This window comes from Macaca thibetana, chromosome 1, assembly GCF_024542745.1.
Source record: "Macaca thibetana thibetana isolate TM-01 chromosome 1, ASM2454274v1, whole genome shotgun sequence".
In the NCBI taxonomy this organism is placed as follows: Eukaryota; Metazoa; Chordata; class Mammalia; order Primates; family Cercopithecidae; genus Macaca; species Macaca thibetana.
The window spans coordinates 43,327,007-43,341,378 of record NC_065578.1 but is presented as its reverse complement, the minus strand read 5'-3'; the positions used below and the strand labels follow the sequence as shown (position 1 = coordinate 43,341,378).

The window sequence follows — 14,372 nt, the reverse complement described above, 5'->3', positions numbered from 1 at the left end:
ACGAGGGATGTTGTGTAGGAAAGAATCATTCATTTAATTAATTTGAATCCCCTCCACCACAGTTTACTCCTTATGATATTAACCTCCTTTAAGTATACATCAGTGTGAAAATGCCTTCAGTTTAAAAAGGCGTTTTACCTCAGATGGGGTAAAAAAATTTGTACCCCATCTGAGACAAGAGCATTCATACTGAAGAGAAAGTATGAAGTTACAAAATGTGGGGAAACTTACTCACATGCCATCTCATGGAACATAGAAGTCACACTGAAGAGAAACCCTGTGCCTCTAGGGAATACTGAAAAGCCTTTAGCTAGATTACCAGCCTCATAAAGCAGCAGAAAATTCATGCTGGAGAGAAGCCAGTGAAAGCAGCAAAAACGTCATTGAATATTAGAAAATTTATACTGCAAAGAAAGCTTTGAATGTGCTACATATGACAACATTTTCTCTCACACCTTATTCCTTACCCTGCATTTGAAAGTTCTTACACAGATAAACCTTATAAAGGTAAGAAGTGTGGAATATCTTCAGCCAAAAGTAAATCATTAAAAAAAAAAAAAAAAAAAAGGTACACTAGAGAGAAACCTCGTGAATGCCGGAAAGCTTTTGTTTGGACATCCCTCTCAGTCAGCAGAGGGTTTCTGTGGGGAAAGCCCCTCCGCCTGCATGGTATGTGGGAAAGTCTTCAGCCACGAGTCAGTTTCACTGCGCACGAGCATTTTCACTGTAGAGAGAAACCCTTTGAATGTAATGACTGTGGAAAAGCCTTTACTAAAAGCAGTATCTGATTAACCATCCGAACGCTCACACCACAGAGAAGCTTGGTGAATATAAGAAATGTGGAAAATTCTTTTTCCAGAAGGAAAGTCTGCTTACCAGTCAGAAAATTCACACTGAAGAGAGACCTTCTGAGTGTAAAGATTGTGGGAAAGTTCTTATTCGGAAGTCTAACCTCATCCAGCACCAGAGAACGCACACGGAAGAGAAACCCTTCGTGTGTAAGGAGTGTGGAAGAACCTTGAGTGGACAATCAAAACTGAGCAAGAGACATTTCATGTTGGAGAGAAACCCTTTAAATGTAGTGGGTGTGGAACAGCTATTGGCCAGAAGAAATACCTCATAAGAAACCAAAACATACACACTGGATAGAAATGCTATGAGTGTAAGGAATGTGAAAACATCTTCTGTCAGCAAATACCCCTTAGTGTAGATGTGAGATTTCAGATGATCAACCCTATGAACTTGCTGTGGAAGAGCCTTGTCTCAGAGTTCATCACTTCCTGTGTGTGTGAGCAGCCCCGCAGGTGAGCAGCCCTGTGGTTTCCATGGCTACAGGGAAGCTTTCTCCTAATTCTCAACTCTTGCTCTGTATTTGAGAATCCACACAGGTAGGAAGATTTATCAATATGGTGAATGTGGGAAGCTTTCAGCCAGAAGTCACACCGCCTCAGACTCCAGAAAAGTCATACTCATTTAAAAACCACAGCAGGACGTGATGACTCACGCCTATAATCCCAACACTGTTAAAGGCTGAGGCAGGAGGATCACTTGAGCCCAGGAGTTCAAGACAAGCCTGGGTAACATAGGGAGACCCCGCCTCTACAAAAAAAAAAAAAAAAAAAAAAAATTAATTAATAAAAACTTTGAAAATGGGAACGCTTTTATCAGGAATGTACACCTCATAATGCATCAGAAATAATCATTTTGTAGCAAAGCACCATCAATAAAGTAAATTTTAACAGATACTTTATGTATGTAACTTGTGGGACATCAGAAAATTCAATGTCCTTCTGAAGAGAGGGGTATTCATATGATAAAAAGCCTGAGTCTGGCCGGGTGCAGTGGCTCATGCCTATAATTCCAGCACTTTGGGAGGCTGAGGCAGGCGGATCACCTGAGGTCAAGAGTACAAGATCAGCCTGGCTGACATGGTGAACCCTGTAACTACCAAAAATACAAAAATTAGCTGGGTGTGGTAGCAGGTGCCTGTAATCCCAGCTACTTGGGAGGCTGAGGCAGGAGAATCACTTGAACCTGTGAGACAGAGGTTGCAGTGAGTCAAGATGGCACCACTGCACTCTAGCCTGGGCGACAGAGTGAGACTCCATCTCAAAAACAAAAAAAAAAAGCCTAGGTCCAACAAAGAAACCTACAGCAAAGGCAATGATGAATCTTTAGACACATTTCCACTAAAATTGGGAACAGAAAACAGATGCCTATTAGCATTACTGTCAGCATTGATCTGGAGATCTTCACCAGTGCAGTAAGTTGTAAGCATTGGAAAGGAAGACACAAAATTAGATATGATCATCTATAAATATATAAGACTCTTGTGTTGACTGAACAGAGCAGAACAGATTTCAGAAAGAGACCTATGCATTATTTGAATTTGGAATATGATAATGATAGAAGTGGATCAGGATGGGAGGAAATATGGGACAATTTTGAAAATGGTTTGGAGGTAATTTGTTCTCCAAGTGGGGGAAAATAGACCATGAACTATATACAAAAGTAAAATCCACAGAGATGAAAAGCAGGCATTGAAAAAGCTATGTACAGCTGGGCACGGTGGCTCACGCCTGTAATCCCAGCACTTTGGGAGGCCAAGGAGGGCAGATCACAAGGTCAGGAGATCGAGACCATCCTGACTAACACGGTGAAACCCCCTCTCTACTAAAAATGCAGAAAAATTAGCCAGGCGTGGTGGCGGGCGCCTGTAGTCCCAGCTAGTCAGGAGGCTGAGGCAGGAGAATGGTGTGAACCTGGGAGGCGGAGCTTGCAGTGAGTCGAAATCATGCCACTGCACTCCAGCCTGGGCAACAGAGCAAGACTCCGTCTCAAAAAAAAAAAAAGAGAAAAAGCTATGTACTAAAATTGTATGACTTTGGGAGTAGGGAAACATTCCTTGTAACAACTTCAGAAATACTTAGCAATTCTACTTTTGAATGTGTGTGCTCAGGAAATATGTACTAGGATATTTACTACGGTTTGATTTGTAGTAGTCAAAAACTAGAAACATTGAAAAGGAGAAATTCTTATGATAGAATAATATATATCTGTAAGTGCAACACCTGAGATCCGCATGTATTAACAGGAAGATCTCAGAATCATGTTGAGAGGGGGGAATATCAAGTTGCAGAATGATGCTATAGTACAATGATTTTCTGTAAATGTGTTTGCTATTTTGTGTTATTTATTTATTTGTTTAATTATTTTTGAGACAGGATCTCGCTTTGTCGCCCAGGCTGGAGTGCCGTGGCGTGATCTCGGCTCACTGCAACCTCCACCTCCCAGGTTCAAGCAATTCTCCCACCTCAGCCTCCTGAGTAGCTGGGACTACAGGTGCATGCCACCACTCCCGGCTAAGTTTTTGTGTATTTTTTGGTACAGACAGTATTTCATCATGTTGGCCAGGCTGGTCTCCAACTCCTGACCTCAAGTGATTCGCCCGCCTCAGCCTCCAAAAGGGCTGGGATTACAGGCGTGAGCCACTGCTCCCGACCTAATTTTTAATTTATTTTTAAATAGAGACAGGGTCTTGCTACATTACTCAGGCTAGTCTGGAACTCCTGGACTGAAGCAATTCTCCCATCTCAGGCTCTCAAAGGGTAGGGTTACATGTCCAGCCACTTTTTGTAAATTTGAATTAAAAGTTCCCTCACAAAATTCAGTACTATACACATACTATACATGTATGTACGTAAATGTTTCTGAAATGGTTTGGAAGAATATAGCCCAACACTTGCTAGTGGTCGCCTGTGAAGAGTGAAGAAGGGAAGAGTGAGTGTGAGACTTCAGCTTTGTGTCTAAATATCTTCTTCTCTTTAAAAAGACTGCAAGTAGTGAGCCTAGATCGCGCCACTGCACTCCAGCCTTGGCGACAGAGCAAGACTCCGTGTCAAAAAAAAAGAAAAAAAAAAAAGACTACAAGTAAATAGATGAAGATACTGATAATTCTGGATTGTAGTATGTGGATCTCTAGTCTTATCTTTTATACTTTTCCGTGTTTTTAGAATTTCTCAGAATTAGTAGGAATGAGGGTGAGTATGGGAACTCTGTGCCTGTGGAAATCACGCTGTAATATTCATTCCTGGCTGGGTGCAGTGGCTCACACATATAATTCCAGCACTTTGGGAGGCCGAGGTGGGTGGATTGCCTGAGCTCAGTTCGAGACCAGCTTGGGCAACACAGTGAAATCCCGTCTCTACTAAAATATAAAAAGTTAGCCGGGCGTGGCAGCATAACCTGTGATCCCAGCTACTTGGGAGGCTGAGGCAGGAGAATCACTTAAGCCTAGGAAGCTGAGGTTGCAGTGAGCCGAGATCGTACCACTGCACTCCAGCCTGGGCAACAGAGCGAGACTCTATCTCAAAAAAAACAAAACAAAACAGAACGAAACAAAAATTAATTCCCAAATACTAAATTTGTATAGCAAATATTTCTAAAACTTTATCAACGATGAGTGGATGAACATGCTCTGTATGTAAAATAAAATTATCTGTTTTTTTACATTCAAAATGAAGGCTGGGCATGGTGGCTCATGCCTGTAATCTTTGCACTTTAGGAGGCTGAGGTGAGAGGGCTGCTTGAGTCCAGGAGTTTGAGAGCATCCTGGGCAACATGATGAGACTCCATCTCTACAAAGAATTTAAAAATTAGCCACAGTGAGCCATGATTGCACCACTGCACTCCAGCTTGGGCAACACAGTAAAACCCTGTCTCAAAACTAAATAAATGGCAAGATAAAATTAAAAATAAGTAAGTAAAAACTACAGCCAAAAAGAGAGAAAGAAAAAAACAAAGAAAGAAGAAGGAGAAAGAGAGAAAGAAAAAAAGAAAGAAAGAAAGAAAGAAAAAGAAAGAAAAGAAAGAAAGAAAAAAAGGGTACTATGATAATTTCTAGGGTAATCTGATGGAATTATCAAGATAATTATGCAAGATTAAATAAATAAATAATAAATAAATAAGTAAATAAGTCAAAATCACAGCCAAAAAAAAAAAAGTCATAATCTTTTTCAGGGTAAACTGATGGAATTATCAGGATTTCATAGTAGAAATAATTTGATTAAGTTTACAGCTGCCAAAGAGGTGGAGTCTGCATAAGTGAACAGCTGATTGAATCTGACGCCTCTAGTGTGTTTAAGGACTCAGATCGTAGGAGCAAAACCGTTTGAGTTCAAATCTACTATCTGTGTTTGATTCTGCGACCTCCTGCAAATATTTAATATTTCTGAGTCTCAGTTTTTGCTTTACATGATAACAATGATAAAATCCACCTCCTAATACTGGTGAGGGTAAAATTCGCTAATTAATGCCAATTGCTTGCGGGCACAATGAGAACAGGGGCAGTGATTGCATTAATGTCCGGAGGCCTCTGGTAGGTAGCTCAATCAGTCTGCTTTTACAGGCGGTAGGTCTCTGGTGCCCTGGGCTCCGCCCCGAGGGGTGTGGCCGACCAAAGACGCAAAGCAGTGACCTGGGTGCATCCGGCCAGGCTCTATAAAAGCCCAGGCCCCAGAAGGCGCCCAGCAGTTTCAGAGTGTGTTCCTTTCTGTCTGCAAGTAGCAAAGTGCCCGGCCTGCAATACGGATCAATTTCTGGTGAGTCTGCCTCCAAACGAAAGGGCAAAGGTTGGTGTCATGGAGCGGTAGGTCAGAAATTCAAAGATGTAGGCGTCCAGAATGCTAGCAAAGGAACCCATTAATAGGGAAGGACAGAGAGGTGTCTGAAACGGTTCATTTATTGAGGATCATTTTTACTTCCACGAGCCTGCCCTGTGCAGGGCATGCCTTTCATCAGACAGACGCGGGGTCTGCAGAGGCAGCTGTGGTTGTAATTCCTGGGGGTCTCTCAACGGCACCCGAAGTCTTGCTATCATGTTGGCAGGAGCCCAGGACGAGATCGTGGTCTGGTCGAAGGCTCATGGAAATATACAAGGAATGCTAGGCCCATGAGTCAGAGGGGCCTGGGTGGGTTCGGTTGAATTATTAGAGATCAAGAGAAGGAGGCATAGCCCGTGGATGGAACTATCAGGGTTTATTGTTTGTTTTGGTTTGGTATGGGTTTGTTTTTTTTGTTTTTTGTTTTTTGTTTTTTGTTTTTTTGACAGAGTCTTGCTGTGTCGCCCAGGCTGGAGTGCACGATCTCCGCACACTGCAACCTCTGCCTCCCAGGTTCAAGCAATTCTCATGCCTCAGCCTCCCAAGTAGCTGGGACTACAGATGTGCACCACCATGCCCGACTAATTTTTTTTTTTTCTTTCTTTCTTTTTTTTTTTTGTATTTTTAGTAGAGACAGAGTTTCACTGTTTTGGCCAGGCTGGTCTCAAACTCCTGACCTCAGGTGATCTGCCTGCCTTGGCCTCCCAAAGTGCTGGGATTACAGACCTGAGCTATCGCTCCCAGCCAGAACTATCGTTTTAATAATTCCTTTAACTGGGGATGAAATCCATCTGTTTTTCCAAGGGCCAGAAACTTTAGGGACCAGAAGCAGACCTAGAGCAGGTGGAGTGGGAATGAGTCCTTCACTGAGTTCCTGTTTTCTAAGGTTCCCAGTGGGATCCATCAGGCCTTGCTCAGCATGAAATAGAGTTCTGCTCAGAGGAGCTCTAGTGGGGAGATGGGGTAGACAGGAGTTAAGCTTTTACATGGGCAGGAATGGTGGGAAACTAAGTGTAAGAGTAAGATGCTATCAGAGGTTGATTTTTAAAGTTTAATTTTATGTATTTACTTTTTAGAGAGGAGGGGGTCTTGCTATATTGCCCAAGCTGGCTTCAAACTGCTGGGCTCAAGGGAACCTCACCCCACAGCCTCTGAGTACCTAGAGCTAGAGGTGCTGTGATAGCTAGAGATTGATTTTAATCTCAGAGGATATAATTTCAAAGATTTCCTGTTTGGGATTTTTTTTTTTAATTTTTCTCAGTTATTTGTATGATCTTCAAATGTATATAACATAAAATTACCATCTTAATCATTTTTAAGTTTACAGATCAGTGGCAGTATTTAGATACAGTCATAATATTGTGCAATCATCACCACCATCCATCTCCAGAACTCTTTCATCTTATAAAAGTGAAACTCTGTACCAGTTACAGTTAACTCTTCACTCCCCCTCCCCGCTTCCCCCCCAACCATCTGTCTGCCTCTCAGTTTGATTACTCTTAGATACTTCATATAAGTGGAATCACATGATTTTTTTTATGCGAGTCACTTTTTTGTGGCTGGATTATTTCACTTAGCATAATATCCTCAGAGTTCATCCATGTTGTAGCATGTGTCAGAATATCCTTCCATTTTAAGGCTGGATATTCAGTTGTATATTCAGTTGTTTGTGTATACATTTGGCCCTTGAACAACATAGGTTTGAACTGCATATATACTTATAGCTATATTTTTTCAATAAATATATTGAAAATAGATTTTCATATGTTGAACCATCCTTGCATTCTGGGAATAAATCCCACTTGGTCTTGTTGTTTAATCCTTGTAATATGCTGCTGAATTGGGATTACTAGTATTTTCTTGGGATTTTTGCATCAATGTTCTTAAGGGATATGAGTTTGTAGTTTTCTTTTCTTGCAGCATCATTTCTGGCTTTGACACTGGGTATTTGCTCGGCTCATAGAGTAAGTTAGGAAGTATTCTCTCCTCTTCAATATTTTGTCAAAGTTTGAAGGATTGATATTAGTTCTTTGAAATTTGGTAGAATTGACCAGTGAAACTATCAGGTCCACAGCTTTTTTTTCATTAGGAGATAATGATTACTGATTCAATCTCGTTAGTTTATAGACCTGTTCAGATTTTCTTTCTTCATGATGGTTCAGTCTTGGTAGGTTTTGTGTTTCTTTTTTTTTTTTTTTTTTTTTTTTTTTTGAGACAGAGTCTCGCTCTGTCACCCAGGCTGGAGTGCAGTGGCCGGATCTCAGCTCACTGCAAGCTCCGCCTCCCGGGTTCACGCCATTCTCCTGCCTCAGCCTCCAGAGTAGCTGGGACTACAGGCGCCCGCCACCTCGCCCAGCTAGTTTTTTGTATTTTTTAGTAGAGACGGGGTTTCACCGTGTTAGCCAGGATAGTCTCGATCTCCTGACCTCGTGATCCACCCCTCTCGGCCTCCCAAAGTGCTGGGATTACAGGCTTGAGCCACCGCACCCGGCCTGGTTTTGTGTTTCTATGAATTTCTTCATTTTACCTAGGTTATCCAATTTGTTGGTGTACAAACTGTTCATAGTACTGTCTTAAAATCCTTTCTATTGCTGTAGAAGCAGTAGTAATGTCCCCACTTTTCTTTCTGATTTTAGTAATTTGAGTCTCTTTTTCTTAGTCCACCTAGCTTAAAGGTTTGTCAGTTTTGCTGATCTTTTCAAAGATTGATTTTTTGTTTCATTAATTTTTCTCTATTTTTAAAAATTAAAAAAAATTTCCATTTCATTTATCTCTGCTGTGTTCTTTTTTGTTTTGTTTTTTTACAGATGGGGTTTTGCTTTGTCACCCACGCTGGAGTGCAGTGGCACAATAACAGCTCACTGTAGCCTCCATCTCCTGGGCTCAAGTGATCCTCCTGCCTCATCCTCCCAAGCAGCTGGGACTACAGGTATGTGCCACCACACTCAACTAATTAAAAAAAAAAATTGTAGAGGCAGGATCTCACTATGTTGCCCAGGTTAGTCTAGAATTCCTGGGCAAAGGGATCCTCCCACCTCAGCCTTCCAACATGCTGGGATGACAGGCCTAACCCACTGTGCCTGGCCTGTTCTATTCTTTATTATTTTCTTCCTTCTGCAAACTTTTAGTTCTTTTTCTAGTTCCCTAAATTGTAAAGTTAGGTTACTGATTTGAGCTATTTCTTGTTTTTTGAAATGTGTTTATAGCTGTAAATTTCTGTTCTAGCATTGCTTTTGCTACATCCCATAAATTTTGGTCTATTGTGTTTTTATTTTCATTCATCTGTAAGCATTTTATAACTTCCCTTGTGATTTCTTTTTGATCCATTGTTTGTTTAAGAGTATGTTCTTTCATTTCCACAAATTTGTGAATTTTCCAGCTTTACTTCTTCCTCTTCTTCTTTTTTTTTTTTTTTTTTTTTGAGATGGAGTCTCACTCTGTCACCCAGGCTGGAGTCCACCTCCCAGGTTCAAGCGATTCTCCTGCCTCAGCCTCCCAAGTAGCTGAGATTACAGGTGCCCACCACCAGCTAATTTTTGTATTTTTAGTAGGTTCAGGGTTTCACCATCTTGGCCAGGCTGGTCTTGAACTCCTGGCCTCATGATCCACCCGCCTTGGCCTCCCAAAGTGCTGGGATTACAGGTGTGAGCCACCATGCCTAGCCTTCCAGTTTTACTTCTATTATGGATTTCTATTATGGATTTAGAGGTGGATGTGGTGGCAAGCACCTCTAGTCCCACATACTAGGGAGTCTGAGACAGGAAGATCGCTTGAGCCTAGTAGTTCAAATCCAGCTGGGGCAACTTGGAGAGAATCCAACTCTGAAAATAAAAATAATTCCTAGGTTTTGAGAGCTCCTCTTGGTAGGGTGTCACCATAGGAAGTGGCATCAGCCTAGACCTCCAAGTGAAAGTGGCTTCTGCTTCCACTATGGCTTTAATTATCTCCCTTCTTTTAAGGGTACCTCCTAGTTCTTGGGAAATTCCACTTATTTCCAACCATAAATAGATATATATTATATATATATTCTTTGCAGTTTTTAAATTTTTTAAAGTATATATAATACTTATAGAAAATTTTTTCTTTAAGTGTATATAATATATATTTATATAATATTAAACATTGTATATTATATATTATATTTGTATGTTATATATTATATATAATATTTTTATATGTTATAATTTATATGTATTATATATAAATATTATAAATATATATAAATATATATATAATAAAATAAAATAAATAATAAATAAAATAAAAATATAAAAAACGTATATATAAATATTGATATAATATATATACATTGTATATATGTACATATTTAAAGCCATCTATCATTTCTATGATTTGGTATAGAAGGGAAGGACTTCAGGGTCTCCTCAGTCCACCATATTTAATGGCAGTCCTGTCACACATTTTGAATACAGCCTGGGAGAATTATGGTATTTCTCTATTCTGAGAGTCAGGACAAGGCAGGAGGGACCAGGCTTTGATGGCAGAGATAGGAAAGGAGAACGTATTAGATAAGATAACTTGGCTAGGTAGGGCAGACTGAGCAATGGATTGGATAGGAACATGGCAAAACTGAGTGGACTGATCTGGCCAGAGTAGGACAAAAGCAGGGAAGAAGCACAGGGAATGAAAAAGATGTGAGGCTACCCAGATAATGGCTTTGGGGAGCTCATTATAAATTTGACACTTTTCTTGCAGATCATATGGGGCAGAGGAAACAATAAATACATACATACATACATACACATCATACCAGAGACATAGGAAGCCTAGAAGCATATGGATGGCCACTTTGAACAGAAATATATGCACAATTACGCCTCTGTCTCCAAAGAAACTGCTCCTTGGAATGTGTCTTAGTCTGTTCTGTCCAGGAGCTGGTAGATTTGGTGTCTGGTAAGGGCATGCTTTCTGATTTATAGATGGCACCTTTTAGCTGGGTCCTCACTTGGTAGAAGTAGAGAACTCAGCCCCTTAGAAGAACACTCATCTCATTCTTGAAGGCTCTGTCTCCATGACCTAATCATCTCCCAAAGGCCCTACCTTCCAATCACATTGGAAATTCAGTTTTAACATACAAAATTTGGAGAAACACATTCAGTCCATAGTAGAATGGTTCCTAGAAGCTGGTGGTTTCCAGGATGGTTCTCAGGAGGCCAGAATCAGTGGGTGCCCCCAGGGAGATCTCTGGGAGAAATGTCCCCATTTATCTAGGGGACTGTAAGGACCCAGAGCCAGATAGGTCCAGTACAAGTTAAGAGTCTTCCACCTGGGCCAAGCCAATTCACCTCCCTGGACCTCTATTTTCTTTAAAATGAGATTAATTGTGACCCTTATTTTCTGGGGTCATGGTGGAAATGAAATGAGATAATTTATTTGAAAGTTTAATCAGCTGAATCTCCGGTAAGATGTCTGGAGAGGAGACTTTGGAAAAGTCTCTGGGGTCAGATCTCTTCAGAGGATAATGGGACATTCACAGCATCCATCTAGATTCTTGCCTCCATTGGTAGATAGGAGTGGCTTAGTAAAAGTTTGCATTTGAGAAATGTTTTCGCTTTTGAAATGTTACTCTGTGTGTGGAGGGTACACTGGATGAAGTTAACTCCAGAGTCAGTTGAGAGGCAACTACAGGCTTCTAGGCAAGAGATAATGGTGGGCTCAACAGGGATGGAGAAGGAGAATTTGAGCTGCGATGAACCCCTGACCTATTAACTTTTTTGCAGGATCCCATAACTAAAGATTCAGTTAGTTATCAGGCAACAGCAAAGAGATGGATTCCAGTCTCCTCCAGGCAATTGAGGAAATTGAGAATTTTTTCCAGCATCTCTCTGAGCGACATACAAAACAGGCAGAAACCCCAGATGCACCAGAACCACAGAACTGTATGCCTCTGACTGCCCATGCTGAGGAGAGCCAACATGAGTCAACCAGGAGCAAGACGATGCCTCCCTTGGGGCCCACAATGATGACTTCTGCATACACTAACATCCCTGGGACAGTTCTCACCCAGGACTTAACAATGCACCCTCTTAAAGCCCTTGATATGGCACTTGAAGACCTAAATGAGACTTATTCCATGGGCCAGAAAGTGACTTCCTTTGATCAGATAAAACACACAGCAGGCTCCCAGATGACAGATGTTACAGACACCCCAAAGTCATCACCCACTGATTGTCAGAAGACAGCCATCACTGCAAGCAACATGACAATCTCCAGTGAAAGTAACCAGCTGAACACTCCAAGTAGTGACCAGACCCTCAATGAGAGTCAGATACCAGCCCTGCATGGAGATCAGATGAAGACCCTCAGTGATAACCAGACTCTCTGTGGGGACCAGGTGACCTTCAGTAGTGACCAGACCCTCACTGATGGTCATACAGTGACTTCCAGTGGCGATGAGGCTCTCTCTGGGGGCCAGATGACAACCAGTCTAGACCTCTATGGAGGGAAAATGATGACTTCCACTGATAACCAGACTCTCTATGGGGAGCAGGCGACAACCTCCACTGGTAACCAGACCCTCTATGCGGAGCAGATGACGACCTCCACTAGTAACCAGACCCTCTACGCGGAGCAGATGACGACCTCCACTAGTAACCAGACCCTCTACGGGGAGCAGATGACGACCTCCACTGGTAACCAGACCCTCTACGGGGAGCAGATGACGACCTCCACTGGTAACCAGACCCTCTACGGGGAGCAGATGACGACCTCCACTGGTAACCAGACCCTCTATGGGGAGCAGATGATGACCTCCACTGGTAACCAGACCCTCTACGGGGAGCAGATGATGACCTCCACTAGTAACCAGACCCTCTACGGGGAGCAGGCGACAACCTCCACTAGTAACCAGACCTTCTACGGGGAGCAGATGACGACCTCCACTAGTAACCAGACCTTCTACGGGGAGCAGATGACGACCTCCACTAGTAACCAGACCCTCTACGGGGAGCAGATGACGACATCTACTGGTAACCAGACCCTCTACGGGGAGAAGATGACGACCTCCACTGGTAACCAGACCCTCTACGGGGAGCAGATGATGACCTCCACTAGTAACCAGACCCTCTATGGGGAGCAGATGACGACCTCCACTGGTAACCAGACCCTCTGTGGAGAGCAGATGACGACCTCCACTGGTAACCAGGCCCTTTACGGGGGACAGATGATGACCTCCACTAGTAACCAGACCCTCTATGGGGAGCAGGTGACGACCTCCACTAGTAACCAGACCCTCTGTGGGGAGCAGATGACGACCTCCACTGGTAACCAGACCCTCTGTGGGGAGCAGGTGACGACCTCCACTGGTAACCAGACCCTCTATGGGGAGCAGGTGACGACCTCCACTGGTAACCAGACCCTCTGTGGGGAGCAGATGACGACCTCCACTAGTAACCAGACCCTCTGTGGGGAGCAGATGATGACCTCCACTAGTAACCAGACCCTCTGTGGGGAGCAGGTGACGACCTCCACTGGTAATCAGACCCTCTATGGGGGGCAGAATATGACCTCCATTGATAACCAGGCTCTCTGTGGAGGCCAGATGGCAACATATAGTGGCAACCCGACCCTCTATGGGGACCAGATGCTGACTCTTCAGGTGGGCAATATGACAATGCTCACTAATGACCACAGCCTTTATGGGGGATATATATCCCATCAGTTCTCATCATTGCCACACCCAGGATTCCCATGCTTTTCAAGTTCCCATTTGATTCAAGGACAAGTTCCAGAAAAGCAGAAGACACAGAGCTGCCAGTTCTGGAAGAATCCTGAGGTTTCGAGGCCCTACATCTGCACTTACGAGAACTGCAAGAAGTCTTATAAAAAGGCTTGCCACCTCCGAACCCATATGCGCAAGCACACCGGTGAGTGAGGGCCTGGGAACGGGGTTAGGGGCAAGTGGCTACAGATTTGTGCCTTTACAAAGCCCTGGGAGCATTTGAGATTGCTGCCACTTCCTTTAAGCCAAGAATTCAAGAAGATTCTATAATAGAAAAGGTTGGCACCTTCAGAAGCGGGGATAAAGCAGTCCTAGGGACAGGCTCTAGTCTTGGACCAGAGCCAGGCTGGCTATAGCCTTTAGTGATGTTGACTGCTGGTTTGATGGGAAGAAGTGAAGGGATTTCTCTGGCCTCTTGCAGGTAGATGTTCTTGACGCTATTTCTACTGGGATCGTCACTTCATAGTGACAGCGCCCCCAGGCCCCACTTCCCTCATCCTCCTTATTCCCCCCACTAACTTGCCTGCCAATAACTGTCTCTCCTCCTGTTTTTTTTTTCTTCTTCCTTTCCTTTTGTTCCCTTCTTCACAGTTTTCCTCTTGTCTTTCCAGCTTTTGTGGCCCTCATTCCCCTCCTTCACTCACCTCCCCCACCTCCGTCTCCTTTGGCTCTCCCTCTCCCACTCCAACTTGCTCAAAAACTTTTTCTTGTTCACTTTCAATGTCCCTGCCCTACCTCACCCTGATGTATGACGGGTCTCTCTCTCTCTGTCTGGTCCAGGGGAGAAGCCCTACATATGCGATGTAGAGGGATGTATGTGGAAATTCACCCGCTCAGATGAGCTCAACAGACACAAGAAAAGGCACACAGGGGAACGGCCCTACCTGTGTTCAATATGCAACAAGAATTTTGCAAGATCTGATCACCTAAAGCAGCATGCAAAGGTCCACAACGTTCACCCAGGATTATGA

The 14,372-nt window shown here is 43.1% G+C and overlaps 1 protein-coding gene across 1 annotated transcript; it reads left to right on the top strand.

Moving 5' to 3' along the window:
* The first annotated feature begins 11,448 nt into the window (after nucleotides 1–11,448).
* KLF18 (KLF transcription factor 18) lies at nucleotides 11,449–14,372 on the top strand. Its single transcript, XM_050798219.1, has 2 exons — nucleotides 11,449–13,546; nucleotides 14,182–14,372. Exons 1-2 carry the CDS (start codon nucleotides 11,449–11,451, stop codon nucleotides 14,370–14,372), a joined length of 2,289 nt encoding a protein of 762 aa, XP_050654176.1.